The sequence below is a fragment of the Melanostigma gelatinosum genome, assembly GCF_949748355.1.
Source record: "Melanostigma gelatinosum genome assembly, chromosome: 16".
In the NCBI taxonomy this organism is placed as follows: Eukaryota; Metazoa; Chordata; class Actinopteri; order Perciformes; family Zoarcidae; genus Melanostigma; species Melanostigma gelatinosum.
This window is the reverse complement of record NC_136649.1, coordinates 13,525,330-13,544,270: the sequence shown is the minus strand read 5'-3', so window position 1 is coordinate 13,544,270 and position 18,941 is coordinate 13,525,330. Positions and strand designations below refer to the sequence as shown.

Sequence of the window (18,941 nt, the reverse complement as noted above, 5' to 3'; positions counted from 1 at the left end):
ATATATATATACTCTGAGATGTTTGAATAATGATATTAAACTATACATAAAATGCTCAAGAATATTTTCACATTGGTCTACAGGAAAGTCTGTCACCAAAAATCAATTACATTATCAAATTTAACCATTTCTTATTCAGTGGTGTTATATGGATCATAATTCAATAACATCAGACATTTCCAGTTGAAGACTATACATGTTTAACAAGGAAAGATGTTGTGTTTAGGCTCCAAAATAATAATATTAATACAACTGAAACAGTTTTATAACTACACGTTTATCTCAAAACTGCTCATTTCATGTGTGCCAAAATATTTTGCGGGTGTGAAAATACCAAGAAATAACATAGACTGGAACCCGTGCCTCTAAGAGCAGGTTGCATACTGGCCACATACACATTCGTCTCTCTCATTCAACATTTATTCCACCCAGCCAGCAAATACAGCAGTTCTTCTGGTGTGCGGCTGGACAAAGTTACATGGTTCTTTCTTTGCATTGTGTAGTACAGCCTCTGATGATAGTACATTAGCTTCAATGACTGTAACGTGTGGCGTCTCCTTTGTCCACCACTCAGCAAATCTTTATAAACACGGTTCATGATAGTAATAATCAAATTTAATGCTGACTAAATCCCATTGAGCTGCTCCAGTTTCAGGGTCCTGTTACTGTGCATGCTGGCACGCTTATGGCTCACTTGTGAACAAAGCCATCAATAATGATGTTAGATACACCTGTGCTTTTTAGTCTGACACGTTATACTGTCAGCTGTAAAAAAAAAGCCTATTCTATCATATCATTTTGTAGCAATGCCTCCGGAAAGGCAATACTCTTTTAACGTACCTCGCCGAGCGCAATAGCAATTACCACCTTTTAAATATATTTTGTCATGTTTATTATCTGGAGAAAGGCACTCACTACATTTAATGTGATCTGTTCATTTAAAAAAAAAAACTGTACACAACAAACTTGTCGAGCCATGAAAAGGATATCAGATAAAACAGGTTACAAGTACACCCAGTGTGTGTATAATTCGCCTTTAATTTTTTATAATCGATTCATTCTTTAAAAATGTAAAGAAGGCGTCGGGTAGTAGTGGCAGGGCCTGTTTGTAAAAAGCAAATAAATTTGAAATGTGTCATATTTCAATGAGTCAACCTCTAGGAACGACAGGAAAACACATTTCAGTGTGAAGACGATTGAAGCCACAATGTTTGACCGTGTTTCAGAAAAGAAATATGAAAAAAGAAACATTACATGTTTAGTTCATACGTTACAGTTCAATGGAAAATTGAACTTAAGTGCTTGGCTGATATAAAAAGGAGTAAACACGGATGCAAACATGCTTGATGAGTACAAAATCAACAGCATCACATTCATTAATTAAAAAGTCTCAAGACATTTGTGATAAAAGTGAATGTCATTTACAAAAAAGAGTTTTCAACATGGCTGACAATCTGTTGGCCAAAGGTGATTAAATGTGTCTGTCAGGTGAAGCTCGGTGTTCATCCACAATGGTGGCAATCATTACTGAAATACATCTTTTTTTGCAAAATGTGAAAGAAAGCAGTACATTTCATTTTATTTCAACAAAAATAAACATTATTACTGCTGTCATTTCAAGCTTTCAAGTCAGTCAATGAACAGCTCTGGTTTTGTTTTAATAACCATGCACAATCTATAGGTGATAGTTTGTTTTTATGAGCTCTTAGTGTGTAGCAGAGTTTATACCCTTAGGCTGCATTTCCAAATTCACATACCAGGAGTAATTGGATATGTCAGCCAGGTAAGTGTTGGTATTGTCTATTGATCCAGCGGGGGGAAAAAACTCCCACCCTCCATTCATTCATTTAACATTCTAGTCCTTTTGGTAGCTGAGCTAAAAAATAGCCACCACAGTATGAGATGACGAAGCGGAGAGCCATAATGTTTCTGAAGATGGATGACCTGAAGCTAGCTCTCTGCGTGTCCTGCCCACATTGTTAGGAAATAAGATTCAACATTAACAGACAGCCGTTGCCCAAGTGTCTCTTAAGCGTCAAGACTCGGGGCTGAAAGACAACAAAGCTGAAAAGATAGCTCCTGTAGAGAGGAAATTTCTTAAGTTGCCCATCCTACAGTAACATCCTATATGAGGTATTTTAACTGCAGCCTCTTCTGTCTCTTCGATTTTTGGCAACACATTTTCTTTCCATGGCTATGGCGTGATGACTGAATTTCCTGGGAGCAGTTCCAATCTAAGCATAGGAAACAGAAAGGCACATTTACTGACATCTCAAAAGGTCCATGCACTCTTGTTCTGTGTCTCAGTTTCTGTCTTTCACTCTGTTTCGCTCTCTTTCTCCAAGGCACTCTTCCATTCAATGCTTAATCGTTCGCTATCTTTGGCCTGCACTGGTGTGAACTCATTCAACTTGCTGCGCTCCATTGCGTTTTGTGACAGGTTTGTCAGACTGGTGTTTGCCTCTTTTCTTTCTCCGTTTTCCTCATCTGGCTCCCCATCTTCTTCTTCCGGCCCCTCCTCACCCAGCATGGCACTGCCATTGTTTACACATACACTAGCCCGTCGCACATCGTCATTAATGTTCCTCAGCAGCTCGCGGTTCTTGTTGCGTCTGGCCAGCTTGGTGAGGGATCCGCAGCGCAGGTTGAAGAGATTATCCTCAGAGGAAGACGCCGTTTGTGGCGTTTGCTCACTCCCTTGATGGTCGTATGGCTCACAGGCCCCCTTCAGCCTCAGGTTGTTGAGCTTGGTGTCGATACTCTCCTGGGAGGAAGTCTTAAAGCGGCCGGCATCCAAGCTGGCGAACAAGGCCCGCTTCTCTGGAGACAGCATGTCCAGGGAGTGAGCTCGCTGCTCCAGGCCGAGCTGTCGGCGCTCCATGCTGCGGATGGTGGCTGCCCGCTGGAGCTTGTCATGGATCTCAACACTCAGACGACGTCGCGTTTCACGGAACTCTGCTCGAACATTTGCCTTCCATTCAGCCGCATGAGCTTTAATCTCCCCAACCTGTGACGGCAGGAGTAAGAGTAGGATCAGGAACAGATCTTGAATGCACATGGGGGTCATAATCTGCAGCTGCAAAGACATTAGCTGTGTTTCCATTCAATTGTCAAGCAAATTTCAAGCAACTTTTTTGAAATGTCGCAGAAAAAAAGAAATTCTAATCTGGAGCATTTCCATCAACTGGTTTGGCGCAAATTAACTCTGCAAAGTAGTTGGGTCAGAAGATAGCGCTGTAGGTTTGCATGGCTGTCAACTGCCAGTAAACAGAGTAGAAGAAGTAGGAAACAAGACAAGTCTGCTTGGCCATCTACGAGCTTCTGGTGCTAATTTAGTCCTAATTGTTCTTTCATGTCCGCTGGTATTGGTCTTGTTTCATGTTATCCGGAGACGAAGACAAACAAGTAATGGGAATATGACTCATGTGAGTTTAATGTTCCATATCTTATTTCGTGCATCAACCCTTTTCTGACAAAGGCAAAAGGTTTTATTTTTGTTTTTTGCAGTTTCCATACAGCCTTTCGAACGTGATACTTCAAAATGTGCATAACAATATGTGAATGGAAACACGTCTTGTGTCATTGTTCTTGAAGGCCCTGAAAACCAATATCTCAGTCACCTTGTTAGTGTAAGTGATGGAGTCCTAAATAATAACAACATCTGGGAACAGTTTGGGTTATTTCACACGTTAGATTTCAGATTTTCTCACTGGTTTGAAGTGGCCAGGGATGAGTTTGATAAAGGTGACGTCACATACTTGTGTGCACCATGCAGTCTTTAGCAACATTTGAATAAACGTCCATCAAATGTGATCAAAACACAACCACACAGTCCTCATGGACTCAATCCAAACGTGAACTTTGATTGCTGCTTATTTGATCATGAATATATGACGCTAAACAAAAATACTAAACCAAGTTTTCAGGGACTTCAAAATTAACAAAAAAAATATGTGAAAAATGTATATCTTGTTTATGCAAGCCCTGTACATATTTTCCTCTTCTTTGTCTTCTGTCTGGACACAGAACATTTTGGTAAAATTGAAGCAGCAATTAACAGCCAAATAAGAGAGCAGACGCAGAGGAGGCAGTAACACAGAGGACCTTAAATGTTCTGCCTCTCTAAATTAACACTGAGCAGTGTCATCGAAGGAACGTCACCTCTTCTTTGGTCTTTTTAGACAGTACTCGAAGCCAGTCTCCAATCATGCTGAGGACGGCCGCAAAGTACGCCAAACCCACCAAGATCCAGAACCACACCAGAGGCTTGTACCACTTCATATAGTCGATCCTGCTATTACCACCTGCAGGGGAAGGAAAAGTACCAAAAATAAGTCAAGATAGTTCGACAAAACAGTCATCTACATCATGACAGCGACGACAGTCCCTCGCATAGATCTACCTGCCACATAGTCTCCTATTCCCACTGTGGTGAGTGTTATCACAACAAAGTAGATGGCCTCCAGTGCGGTCCAGCCCTCAATGTGTTTAAAGATGACAGCGGGGATGGTGACAAAAACAATGCAGCCAGCCAGAATGAACAGGATGGTGGACGTCACTCTGATCTTAGTCTGGCTGATCTGTTTGTGTTTTTGCTGAGAAAACCAAACAGGAGATGATATTAGAACAATGCAAGCAACGGTTCAAAAGAAAAGATCTAAGAGGGATAGTGTGCCCAAAGGAACTAATACCAGACTCTCAATGAAACAAATCTGAAAGGGGTAAACATACTATTGAAAAAAAGTGGCAAATATGAATAAAAGAGAATTGCAACTCACCCTGAATATCTTCTCAACCCTCAAGATGCTTTTCACAAAGATGGTGCCCAGCTGGTCCCCAATCCCCGCCAACAAGAAGCCAAAGAGAGGGATGCCAAATATGGCATAAAGGATGCAGAAGATTTTCCCGCCCACCGTGCTTGGAGCTATGTTTCCATAACCTGTCACAAACAAGGAAAACATGAGGAAGAACAGAGGAGAAAAACAACTGTGAAGAAACATGGCAGAGAAGAGGTGGTGAAGAGGAGGCGGAGGAGGATGAGGAGTGTTAAGAGTAAGATGACAATCAAGACAATCAATTGAAGCCAATATGTCATGCTTCTTAGTTCCTGTTGCAGGGATCTGCAGGAAATAAGCTCCTAGAGAGACAATAATTAGGTTCCCCTTGGAGAAAATTGCATTAATTATGGCCCTACAGTGACACGGATACAATGAAGAGTCCTCGGAGAAAAAGACGGTTATGTAACTTGAAGCTGGAGGTTTTAGTTGTTTTCTAACTTCTGATATTCAAAAATAAAATATCTGGTTCATTTATATCTATTACATGGTTTATATATGTAATTACTTATATGATAATGTGTTTTTTTACCAATGGTTGTGATGACAGTTCCAGCGAAGAAGAAGGCACTGCCCAGGTCCCAGTAACTGGAATTGTATGACGTGTCTCCAATCGGACTCACTCCAGCACTCACAGCATCTATGGCATGCTGGAAAGAGAAACATGTATAAATTACAATATTAATGGGGGAGGGACATAATAAATTAGATTAATCCTACACCCGTGCCACAAAACTGGATTACAAGTAGAGCCAAGTGGCTGCGGTCATAATTGATTCGATCTCTCCAATATTATTACATTTTGCACATGCACACTATAGTTTCCGCCATATTTCACAGCCCTAGATAACCAGAGTAGTGTTCTCAACCTTTTGGCTTGTGACCCCTTAAAATGAAATTTCTAGAAACATGTGTCAGAGGGCAGAGGGTTGTGACCAGTTCAACTGTAAATACATTTTCCTTGTTTTATCTTGTGATTCATGAGAAAAGAGCAAGTTTTGCAGCAGAAATGTGTTTTCTTGCTACCCCTCAGTCCAAACCCACATGTTGGCTACCACCGTCCTCGAGTGTGGTCTTTTCTATTTGATTATGAAAATATCCGCTGTCTGAAATACAAAATATGTGGAAGAAGTTTTACTCCTCCTGCGGACATGCAGTAGGGTATAGTATATGCACGAACATCTAGCACGAGACGTGTTCACATTATTCAGTGGCTTGCTCTCCACTTGGAGCCGTTTCTCCACCCACTTTGCATGTCTTTACATTTCACGCTGAAAAATCTACATGGACTTTCGCTTGCAGCAGAGAGCCCTTTATCGCTCTTTTCCTCTGTGTCAGCCTTTTTCTTCAGTCCCTAAGCGTTGTTTTTATCTCCAGCTTTTCAAGGGAAACCACTAGGAAGCCGCAATTCTCGTTTACTGCATCATTGTTCTCAATGATCTCCTTCTGAGCTCCATAATGTGGCAATGAAAAGTTAATCTACTCTCGTGTGTTCTTGCTGAATTCCCTGTTTATGGGCATTTTATCTTCGTGGAAAAGAATAGTTGGAATTTTACCTCTGGGCTCAAATAAACATCCCTTCTGCTGAAATGAAAGTGAGGGATGCCTTTGGGAAATAGCTTCGGTGCATCTACCAACATTCCTGGTCTTCATTTTCATTCAGGGCAACCCCCCAATATATCCCTGCAAGCTGTTAGTGAGATGTACGTCCATCGAATAAAATATGTGTCAATTCTCGTGACATACATTTCAAATACTCTTGATCCTGCATGTGCTTTCCTCACCTCCATCAGTTCAGCCTCCCTAATCTAAAATTAGCCAATTACAGTAATGCTGTTTCACAGGTTTTAGTAGATTCAGCTACTTCGTGGGGTAATATCAAAGCGGTAATTATATCATAAACCCCAAATAGCCTCAATCTGGAGTCAAGGGAGAGCTCAAAATAGCCTCATAGTGCATCTGAATACTTCATGCGAAGGTCTATTTCTGTCTCTCCTCTTTTTCACAGCCAAGTTCAGACTGCATTATAAATGTGGAAAGTCCTCCTTCTCCCCAGACACTTTTGAGGCACGAGGATGCCGACTTTGATTTGTGTTACAGAGTGTTAATTAGGACGACAAATTGTGTTTTCGTTTCACAGGGGCTCTCCTCCTTGCCAAGCCTGTACGGTAAATATGACTCTCCTCTGTGCTTTTGATTGCACAGAAGAATAAGCACACAGACATATGTCCGTTTTCATATTCTACACTTCAGGATCAATAGAGAGCCAGCTAACTCTCTACAGATCTTTATCCTCTCAGTGTCTTTCTGCCCCACAGCAGGTGACGGCAGTGATCCAGCCAAGCATGGTGCCAAGCACTCTCCTCTGCAGCACACTCACCATCACTAATGTCTGTATAGCTTTGCCTGAACCACCTTGAAGCATTAAAGCCTCACAAATGACGACTCTGGTCCATCACAGATGAGGCTGATTTCAATTGATTTAAAACAAAAATGGAGCACTGATAATGTACTCAGATCTTTTACTTCAGTGAGAGTAGAATTACCCCAGTGGACAAATACTCCATTATACTACATAAAGTCTTACTTAAGGACAAGAAGCACAGAAGTATTACCAGAAAACTCACCTCATTTTAATTACTTCATATATTGTTAGGGTTTATTTGTATGTAAAACCCACAGTCAACATGTAGTGGCGTAAAAGAAAGCTCTGAAATGTAGTGGAGGAATGTTACATATAGCATAAAATGGAAACAAAGTACTTTAAATTCTCAGTTAAATGAGTAAATGCACTACGTTACACTCTACACATGTTGTGGTAAGCCATTTGAAGACATAAGGGTCTATAATATACACCTGTCCGTACATTTTTGGTGCACATTGTGAAGACCTCCGAGGAGCTGAATCCACATTACTTACCACATTAGGACATTGGTTGCGTTTCCCGACGTGGATTTACTGCAGGTTGCTCAGTGTTTGTAAAAGTATATTTCTAGATAAGTGAGTCATAAATAAATGAGGCTTGACTGGTGTCAATGACAGCGCGGCTTCACATTACGCCAAAGTGTGAGTCATCCCGAGGGCGCAGGAAAAGCCAATTAGGTCTGCTGCCTTTGTGGGCGCGCAGTGGGTAGGTGGGCAGCACAGCTATAGCAGACGCAAGGAGGTCAACAGACGTGCATGGACCCACATACACATCGTCAACACGCGCCGTGTAGCAAAGCTTTACTATATATATCGTTCTCTGCCACCTCATGCACAAACACACAGGCTTCCCAAAGTTGCCTTTCTTTTTGTCAACTACTCCGCCAAACAGTTCGACAGTGAGTCACCACTGCTGCGTCGCCACAGAGGATCTTTTTCTCTGAGTGACAGGCTTGACACAGCACGAACAGACCGATAACAGAACATAACAACGAAACAGACCAGACAGACTATTTGATGGAGTACTTGTGAAGAAGCATGTCCTGAAGGCCTTTTCTTGAGGCCATTTGTTGGTTTGAGTTTCACACATGGCATGATAATCGTTCAATTTTTTTTCAAATAGTTTGACATTTTGGGAAATGCACTTTCAGCTAGTTTCAGCAGCTAGTTAGCATAGCATAGCACAAAGACTGGAAACAGCTCGCCTACCTCTGTCATAACAAAATATGCCAACCAGCACCTCAAAAGCTTTTAAACCATTGCATATCATGAGTTTAATCTGTACGCAAACAGAAATGTAACAATGACACGTTGGGGTTTAACAGGAGGTGAAGTCACTGTTCCCAGCTCGAAAATAGTCTGGCACATAAACCACAAGCTGTTATTTTCGCACTCTGGTTTTCGTACGAATTTTTTTATATTTGTAAAACTTTTTATAGGTGCCAGTTGGCAGATGTTTTGTGTTTGGACAGAGCCAGGCTAGCTGTTTACTTGTGCTTCCAGTCTTTGTGCTAAGCTAAGCAGCTGGTGGTAGCTGTACGTACTGTAGAGACATTAAATTGGCATTGATGCTCTCATCTAACTCTTTGCAGAAAAGTGTATATCTCAACATGACAAACTGTTTGTTAAATTATTTGTCAGATGAAATATTGTCAATTTGTTCTGGCAAAACGTGGTGAGACGCGCCATCATACGTTATGTCTTGTGTCTATGATTCAGCTGCTGCTGCTTCGAGCAGCAGCAGGTCTGTGACTGCTGGCCCGTGCAATGAATAATTGATTCCCTCAGGACCACAGGCACACCATGCTAAAGGTTTTATTTTCACACGTCTCCTTAGGAAATACTGTTATTGATTTTTTTTGTTTTTACAAACTCATAGCACTTTTGTGGTTCAAAGGTGAGCGCTGCAAGGGGAAAAGAAGAAGAAGAAATGATGCTTCTCTGAGGAAGAACAATGGAACAAACGTGGGTGTGGAGAAGGTGAGAGAGGCAATCCAATATTCACTGGAGCGGTGTTGAAGAAGCTTCTGTCGAATGGAGCCATGCTAGCCAAAAGTGGAGCGCACTATGCCATGGGAACCAGTTACTCTCCAAAGAAAATAACAGATATTGTTGCAGAATACTCCTCTCTTTTCTTTAAACATCTTCTGCAAAGGAGTCTCAGTCCTGCTTTTCTTCTATCACGCATTCTCTCACAAATCAAACTTTCCACTCGGGGAAACTGCACGCCGGCACATCTCAAATTATTTTACAATCCCACTTCCAGTTGCACATGTCAGCGCGACGTAGTGACCTTAAATCTCCACCTACTATAATGCTATGTGTGGTATCAGAAAGCTGCCACATTCCCTGTGCGACAAAGCAGCCGACACCATAAAAAGACATGCGCAGTGAAGTCATGGTGGCATGGGAATGATTTTTTTTTCACGATCTGCTTGTTATCTGGTCCAGTTCAGGTATTGGTTGAGAATAAAAGATTCTCATGCATAGAAACAGCATGCTTCAGGTCAGCTTGAATTAACCACAGTTTAAGGGTTGTCAGTCATGTTTTTAGCTGAGATCGAAATGAATCATTATTTATAAATGCAATATTCTATTTTTTTGATCAGACAGACTAAGTATCAGGGTCTCTCAGCTGCTGAAATAGTCCTTGATCTTTCAAACCTCTAAGTTTGACAACATTTCTTGTTAAAATAGAAGATACAACACACTCAGTTATGGTAGAAGACATAAAGAAAATTCTCTTCAAACGTTTCTTACATTAAAGACAACAGTGCTCTTGTGGCCGGGAGCAAGTTTCCTTATTTGAAACGTGTGGGTGTTGTTAAAGCCTCCCCTCTGGAATGCCATGCACTCATACATTTATTATGAAGGGTACAAGGCATTCAGATATATTTCTAAATAAAGAGACCAATGAAAAACTAAGGGGTTGTTTTGACTGACTGGGAGTTGTTTTTTAATGATTGGTCTTAATTTCCTGAACCATGCAATAACGTCTTATGTTTCATACTGTGAGGACACTGTCACTCCCACCAAACACATAACTCTTCATCCAAACAACAAGACATGGATCACCAAGAAGGAGGAGACAAGCTCATTGTGAAGGAATTAAGAGAGAGTTCAGTCTGAAGGCCAAGTTGGCCAAAGACGAGGTGGAGTGGAAACGAATGTCTGGAGGCATGACGGGGGTTAAACATTAGGATGGGTGGAGCTCCCAACACTGCCCACAAGGCAAGATGCGTGGCAATGGATTGAAGTCTGACTCTTTTGGACACCTGGACTCCCCACACCCTCAGATTGTATTCATGGCTTTGTCCTCTGCTTGTAATACACACAAACACCCTATTGCACCGCCTAGTGGCGCTTCAGGTCAACCCGGCACTGTTTTTTGAGAGGACAGACAACAACAGGCGCTTGTAAATAGTTTTGTAGTTGATTTTAAACACAGGGCTCCCCTTACGTGTTTTATCCCTTATTCTTTTCTCTGTTTACACGACCAACATCTCCTGCTCCAGTGAAGGAAAGCACACCCATGACGTGGCACGACCGGCACCAATGCTCTGTCTGAATACCATCAGGCAGACATTTCAGGAAAGCTCCCTCGAGCGCAACATCACCCAGACAAGGGAGCTGTGCTGTGGGAGCCGAGAGAAACCAGACTCACAACAACAACCTCTTTTGCAACCCCTCAGTATCGAAGGCCAGCTGCTACAACAAGTACCATCTTTTCAATACCTTGGGACGGAGATAGACACCGCCTTCTCCTTTTCCCAGAACACCGACTCTGTGTACTAGAAAGCCCAGCAGTGTCTCCACCTGCTGCGAAATCTAAGGAGTGTGGCAGTAAGGTAATTGTAACCCTTGTTTACAGGACACTAATTGAATCCATTCAATCCATCCATCCATCCAAAACAACTGACTATCATGCTATTGTAATACATAATATAGGTTTGCATATGAATCGAAGACACAATTCCCAAATTCTCCACTCTGCAGCTGTGATACAGCTTAAAGGTCACGCTGACTGATCTTTTCCTTCAGGATAAACATCAAGGCAGGTTTTTGCCCTTTTCCTCCAATATTACTTTACCGTCCTGTTATGTAACATAAAAGCGCATGTGCTCGTATGTACTGTACAGTGTGTTTGCCAACAGATGTGAAGTGTCACTGAGAATCATGGGCATCTCTGTGGTGACCCTGAAATGTGCTTCCTGCTGAAGGAGTGACCTGCCTCTAAGTCTGCTCTTGACATTTACCCATCAACTGTCCTCATCCAGGGTGGGAGAGAGTAGTATCTTATGATAGTGCTTTAGTCACTATATATAGTATTTATAAATCAGCATTATTAGCGCAATGACAACACCCTTTTAGTGAAGAAGTTCTGACTGAGTTCACTGTAACCCGTAAAACTAGAAAAAAAAATAAAGAAGTCCAATACAACAATCCAGAGTACTGGGGGCTGACAATCATTTCTAAAGCAACAGGTACAACCACTCCTCTGTAGCAAACTTAGAACTGAGGTGTTTCAGTTCAGTTCCAGTTTTCAGCGCTTACATAATCTGCAATAATGATGCCTGGAGCCATAAATATACATTTTTGAGGAAAAAACTAGTCACTAACAAGGTTCTTTCTTGACCTGTAGGCCTTGGTCTCGACTCAGAGGTTTAAGCTTTTTTCTGAGCTTTCAACTGCATGTCATAATCTTCTTTAATGAATGCAACAGACACAGGTGTCATCGTCAGCGCTTGTTGTCACGTGGCTGACGTTCCACAGGTGATGTGATGAACCCTGAGCTGTTCCATTCGCTGATGAAGACCATGAGCTAGTAAGGGACGCTTTAAACCTGCAATAACTGATTTGTTTGACCACTTGTGGGCAGCGGAAACACATTGTGAACACAACATTGACATAGCAGTTAAGGAGCAACATTATTATTGTTTTCCCTTTGATATTTCACAAATTGTTGTGAAAAATATCAATGAAAGCCAAGTCAAGACTAGTTTATCATAGATGGAATAAAAAGAATCTTTGAAATCAATTCTGTTCTAAATGAGTCCGCTAAAGAGTCCAAATGCTTCACTCAGCATTTGTTATGTATTAAAACAATCTTGACTGATGTTGTTGCATAGCAGGTTTTATGTGGACGTGAGCTATTATTCTGTAAAAATCTGCAGCAGTTGAAGGCTTAATTTGCCGAAGGACAATCTGGACATGAAAAGAAGTAGTTTTCAAGCTTTTGAAGATCATGTGACAAGCTAATGAAACCAGAATTAATTAGCCTGAGAACCTCTAATTACCCCTGATCGCTATCACCAGCTAGAAAACTGCTGCTACAAAAGGTCATTTGTCTGACTTTCTACTTTTTATCTCCCAATCAAATTGAATGACACTCAGCATTATTCATCATATCATTTTCATTCATTTCATCTTATCTTCCTATCCTGTTGTAAATGTATCTGGTCAATGATGGAAAGATTGAACAAATGCAAAGTACTATTCCAGGGATGTCTGAGCAGCTGGACGGAGAAGGGTCTGTTAAATGGGAATGCCATGTCTCGCTTCATCGAAAAACTCCAAAAGCTAATCTCCACTTCCAATCACTCACCTTGATGAGTGCCTCCAGCTCGTTAGGAGTAACACAGTGGTGTCTCTTCAAGAACAAAGCCTTCTCCAGAGTGATACTGTTCTTCTGGTTGCTCTCAAACGGCTGCTCCAGTGCCCTGAATACCAGACCTCCACAAACCAGGTAGAGAACGACCACGATGAACACCGCCAGCACCGTCTTCCACTTCATCACTGAGTGGAGCGCTGCGGCCATGCCGTCACAGCTGGCGTCCATGCTGGCCACCACGCTGGCAGAGCGGGAGGAGATGGACAGGCGTGGGAGTGGACAATGACCATTGGCCTTCGGGTCGCAGCCCATGGGGTTCTGCATGGTGGCCAGACTGGCCTGGACTAGACTTGACTTCGCCATGCCAGACTGGACCTTTTTGGGAGGGACCAAGTTGGTCTGGACCGCCACTAGGAAAGAGTCAGAGGAAAAGGAAAACTAGATTAATTGAGGTTTTGTTTACCTTCGTGTTGGAGGATACCAAGACAGAAACAGCAATTCTGGATCTTCTGGAGTGAAAATTAACAGACCGTTCTCGGCTGAAGGCCCAGAATCTGTTACAGACTGGATATGAAAAATGTGTGAAGAAAATAGTTCTGAGATGTTGTTTTGCCGGCAGTCTTTGAGGCTTATTAATAAGTGAGTCTGAAATCATGACACAATGTTTATGCGTTTACAAATCCTTATACATTTGTCAAATAATTTGTACAACAACTAGAAAAATGAATGCATGGAATGAGTTGAACTGCAGTGTTTTCTGCCCCCATTTAAGCTTTCATTTAGCTTGCATGTTAAATACAGTGACAGCAAAGGGACGCTCGTTAATGAAAGAGTAACAACAAAAAAGTACAACTGTACAACTTTTCTATGTTACGAACCCAAATCATCAGGAACTGAGGTATTAAAATGGATTGCCGAACTCTGTACCTGAGGAAGAGCTCAAAATGTTGTATGAATAATTTGAAAGGGCGTCCTTGGAAATGGCAGCACTGGTTTGGACTCTGCACCTGCACCAGTACGTCTGTTTTGCACACTGAACACTAAGGACATTAACTGGAGCTCGCTACAGCCATTGAAAACCTTTAGCCGCCTGCAAGAAGCATTAGGAAGTGATTTCCATCTATTACTCTGAACTAATAAAGGGCTCTTCACAAAGCAGACACTCAAAGCTATCAGCTGAAAGGCCTGTTATCTGGCCTACAGCGGTGTCAATGCTGCCATCTCAACATCTTCACATGCTGAGAATTTTTGGGTTCTCGCTATAAACCTGAAACAACATGAATAAGGGTGAATAATAAGATTACTGTACGTATATTACATGGATGTAAATGCACAATAAGGCAAAATAGGAAAGAAAATATTTAAAAAACACCATTTTAAACAAAAGCCTTCCATTATTGCTAGGTAGAGCTGAAAATTGAGTTATCCTTTTACTGCGAAGCAGGGTTCCAGTTTTCTAATAGACTGTAAGAGAGGAAGGGATAAGTGCCACTTTCAGTCATTGGCTTCTGGATTGGTTTAAAGCACGGGTGCTAAAGCAGGTCAACCAAGTGGCAAGCAGCATCGAGAAGGCAGCCAGATCTAGATTCCTTTAATGTGTATGAAGCATATGAGCTATTCAGAGCTTAGGCCTTCACCTTATTGTGCATTTACATCCATGTAATATACGTACAGTAATCTTATTATGCCCCCTTCTCTCTCAGACTGGGGAGCTTGGCGTGCCTCAGAGCCATGGGTGGAGCCTGTTGTTTACCATGATGCAACTCTCCTATAGGAATTCAAAATGGATATGTTCTCGAGAGGCTCTCTTTTGTTGATTGGGATAGGATCACTTCTGGGATATGCTAAGTAAATTGAATGCACGTGTCCCACCCTGATGAATCAAGGGCATCCAGGAAGTGTTTCATTGTCTGATCCAAGAGCTATGAATCTTGTTAATGCCTGAGTGAGAATCATGAGTGAATTAACAACAGCAAAGTGATGGCAACAGCTCAGGAAGGTGCAAAAAAAACTACAAGTCTTACAATCATAAATAAAAGAATATATGTATATATCTAAATTTGGCAAAATCAAAATTGTGATGAAAATAATTTGCGTTGCATTTCATATTTAAAATCCTTTTCCGACTGCTGAATTTGCTTCATATTGATTTTTGCAAATTAAATAAGGCCTGAGTGGAAAGCGCGTCTCTCTCTCTCTCTCGCTCTCTCGCTCTCTCGCTATCTCTCTCTCTCTCGCTCTCTCTCTCTCTCGCTCTCGCTCTCTCGTGCCACCAGAGACTCCGGTCCATAAAAGAATGGAAACCACATATGTGGATGCTAATGAGGATTTAGATGATGGTAATAAAATGTTGCATTAAGCATTTACGAGACTGTTTAGTGGGCACAGTTGTGGTGGTGTACTGGAAACACTCAGTTTATCAGCATTTCTGCATCTCCGCTGCATATTGTGTGTGCAAAGCATTGTTTACCCACTGATGAACAAAATACAAAACTAGACGTAATGATAAACATGAGGGCAGCTTTTGGTTTGGCTCAGGTCGGCTCTTGGGCCCTATGGTACTGGACAGATTGTAGGTATTTAACTCGCCAGCTGAGACTCAAAATCAAGTATCAAGTTAGCCTGAATCACACATAAAGGCCCTACACTTCCGGAAGATACTAATTTCAAAATAAAACGTTTAATGGAGAACGTTTCAAGTAGATTAATCTGACTATTTATCTCACAGCAAAATTTAACAATTCATTGAAATAAATATTAAATGCGTAAAAAATACCCATCTTTGTAATATTAGGGAGCACAGCTGAAGGGTCATAGCCTATGTGCTGTGTAATTAATTACGTATAATAAACCACCGTGAGTGACCAGCAACGTCTCCTAAAAAAAACCGTGTCTGGCAGTCCCAATCTCTGGACAACAACTTTACGTGCTTTTATTTTAGACATATTTCCCGGTATCGGCCTGGTCGTTCCTGTCAACTTGGAGTGATTGAAGCTCTGCTTCCAGCAGCGTTGCTCTGCACAACAGAGTACACAGAGAATGGAGAATAAAGAAATAACCTCCAACCGCTTTGTCTCGTTTTTTCAGAATAGAAACACAGAATAAGAGTAAACACAAAGTCAAATGAACAAAATAATGTCAAAAAAAAAAAAAACGTGCCTGGGAATAATGCAGCATCTTGTAATTGATTGTGCCTCATGTAGACTACATCCATGAGCTGGTGCTGAGATTAGGAGTAGTCCATTAAATGACATAGCCTATCCAAAGTTATCAGACAGTATATAAGAAAGCAGTATTCACCAACCTTGTTCGGGGTCCCAGTTAACTTGTTTCCTAGGGTTTTCTATTGGAAATTTCATCTTTATTTTTGTTCTCAATCAAATCGTAAGGGAATTTTGTTCAATCCAATCTAAAAAAATAAAGCAAATTAGCCAAATTACGAGGAATCCTCCCACATCTTATTGACAACATGTTATCGTGGATGTGGGCGTACATTGTACGGAGGAATAAACGCAGCGCAGAACCGCATTGTCTGCCTCTGCTGTCCCCCCCTCCTTTTTTTCTCCACCTCGCTTGGACGCGCGGTGTTTGTCTTAAAGATACTCGTCGTGAGACATTTCACTGTCGCACTGCTCGGAGGACCAACCCACATCACGTCTCATACCCAAACGCACACACAAAACACCGGTGGTCCGGTCCACAAACACCAGCCCGTGCATCCAAAAAATAAGCAACTTTACCCATGCGTTACGCCGGCAGCAAGAACAACGGGGAAGGATGCTCTCCTCCCTTTCATTCCCCAAAGCGCTCCACTCCACCTGCATTTTACTGGAACTATCTGGGGGGAAATGTGCCTCTAGCTTTGCATCATCCATTTTTATAATCAGTTTTTGAATACTCACTCTTGTATTTGTCCCCCAAAACAGGATTATCCTCTCATCGTTCAGCAACCGGCGACGGAGCACATGGCGCAGGGCGTCAAGTGAGAGTTGTACGCCAAAATCAGCAGCAGACTTAAACCATGACATCATGCACGTAACAGTGCATTATGTATGAATTTATAGCGATGAACAAGTCACCTCCTCCATCCCGTCAGACCCCCTGTACTAAGTCACATGATGAGACTGGCCATTTTAGGAAGCAATTTATAAACAGCTACACAAATTGTTTTCAAGATATACAGTTCGGAGTTACACTGTAGGCTTGTTGCCTTTAATATAACTTAAAATGTGTCATTTTTGAATTGATCATGTAGCCAAAACGTCCTACAGGTGTTGCATGTTTTCAAGTTTAGATTTAAGTATTATTTGAAGAACCATACTATTGTTTTGCATGTTTTTGTCTATTTCAAGCAGTACTTTATACATTTTATTTAATGCGTTCTCTACCCGACTTATTTCAAGAGACGGTGTGGATTCGAAACATGCTTGAGAACTGCTTTTGTCAGAGTTGTGTTGTTGTAGCTGTAATACAAGTATAAAGGGATAGCAGCGATGTGATGTAAAGAAGACACTCAGAACCATTGCAGGGGACATGTATCCAGGGGGGTACATGTGGCCTTAAACTAAACCTGAATAGGTATTTTTCTTTTTTACTGCAGACAGCTTTAAACAGGTGTAACTGATAACATTAATTTGTGCATTGCATTGCTATAATTGCTGCAATGGAGCCATAATTCATGTTATTTGTTCCACCTGTGATTTTCCTGCTATGACAAGCTGTGAAAAAGCTCCTTCAATCTGATTCATTTGGGAACAATAAAGAAAGATCAAGGATCAGGGTATACATTTATTCAGACAGTACAATGGCATGAAATAGCTTTGGAGAAAAGGTGTACAGTTTACAAACTGTAGTTTGGTGTCAATTTGACATACACTGTCTAAGCAAACGATTTTCTCAGCTCATCATCATCAAAAATAGGCTATAGTCCTGTTTTAGTCCCAAGGATAAGCTGGGGTCTACAGGTCCTTCACGGCAGGAGAAACCATTGCAGCATCGGATATTAATAGATTACTTTACATTCATTTGTACCTTTTTAAACCTGTAATAAAATCAAACTCTTAAACACTGACCAAAACAAGCATGAATTGATTTGTGGTTAAGGCTAACTGCTGTTCAAAGAGTCCGTTTCCCACTACAATTGAGTAAGTCACAATCTTTTGTTGGTGAATGACGTTAGGGGTTAAAAGGTCTATCAAACAATACATGGCAGAATTAACAATATGCTGCTGACAGAATGTTCCCATGATGGACATACTTGAATCAGAATTTATATTTGTTGCACTCTGTGTCATTCAAATTGGTCAGTTTTTCACACACTACCATTATTGCTTTACTTTTGTGTTTTTCAGCAGGATATGGTTACGTCAAGCTGTCCTAACAGCCCACCAGTATAATAAACAAGATATAGGTACCAGAATATATTTAGGACCCTGGGATGCATGGATACATTTTACTGTTTCAGAGGCCTTGAAATCAATTTTCAGTCCTAAATTCATATAGCTGCTGCTGTCTCATCACCTCTGAAAACTTGTTGTGTTGTGTTCCATGTTCCGTTCCTTGTGTGTGTGTTCTGTGTATGTTCCATTGTGTGTTCTGTGTCCAGTGCTCCGTGTGTGTTCAGAGGCCTGTTGAATCGTGTTATTTGGGTTTTATGTTACCTGCTTTGTTGTCATATAAATATATGTGCCTGTTCTTGTCATTGTGTTAATTACATTGATTTTGACTGCATTGCCCGTTAATGATGAAACATCCCGTCATGCTGGCAGGCAATGAGGTTATTGGGAGGTGGTTCAACTGCAGTAGCACAGCACTGAAGGCCCAGGTATAAAATACATGGCCCACTGGTTTTAAGCATATGTGCTGTTGCCTGTGGGATTACAATAGCGCCAAACGTGAAAATGAAAAAATATTTTTGATAATCATTCATCTTTGCGATTTTTATTAAATGTATTACATTTTTTTAAATTGTTATTTCAGTTCACTTTTCCCGGTCAAGTGACAGGTATGTGTGTGTGTATGGGGAGGGGGGTGGTTTCAGGCGTGACTTTCCTGTAGAACCCCTGTATTAC

General features: G+C 41.3%; 1 protein-coding gene across 1 annotated transcript; it reads right to left on the bottom strand.

The window, feature by feature from the left end:
• Nucleotides 1-2,317: 2,317 nt before the first annotated feature.
• kcnk10b (potassium channel, subfamily K, member 10b) lies at nucleotides 2,318-16,268 on the bottom strand (the record flags this gene model as incomplete). Its single annotated transcript, XM_079286131.1, has 7 exons — nucleotides 16,175-16,268; nucleotides 12,865-13,280; nucleotides 5,368-5,485; nucleotides 4,779-4,939; nucleotides 4,403-4,595; nucleotides 4,162-4,304; nucleotides 2,318-3,007 (listed from the first exon to the last, which is right to left on the bottom strand). Exons 1-7 carry the CDS (start codon nucleotides 16,227-16,229, stop codon nucleotides 2,318-2,320), a joined length of 1,776 nt encoding a protein of 591 aa, XP_079142257.1. The 5' UTR covers nucleotides 16,230-16,268.
• Nucleotides 16,269-18,941: the final 2,673 nt, after the last annotated feature.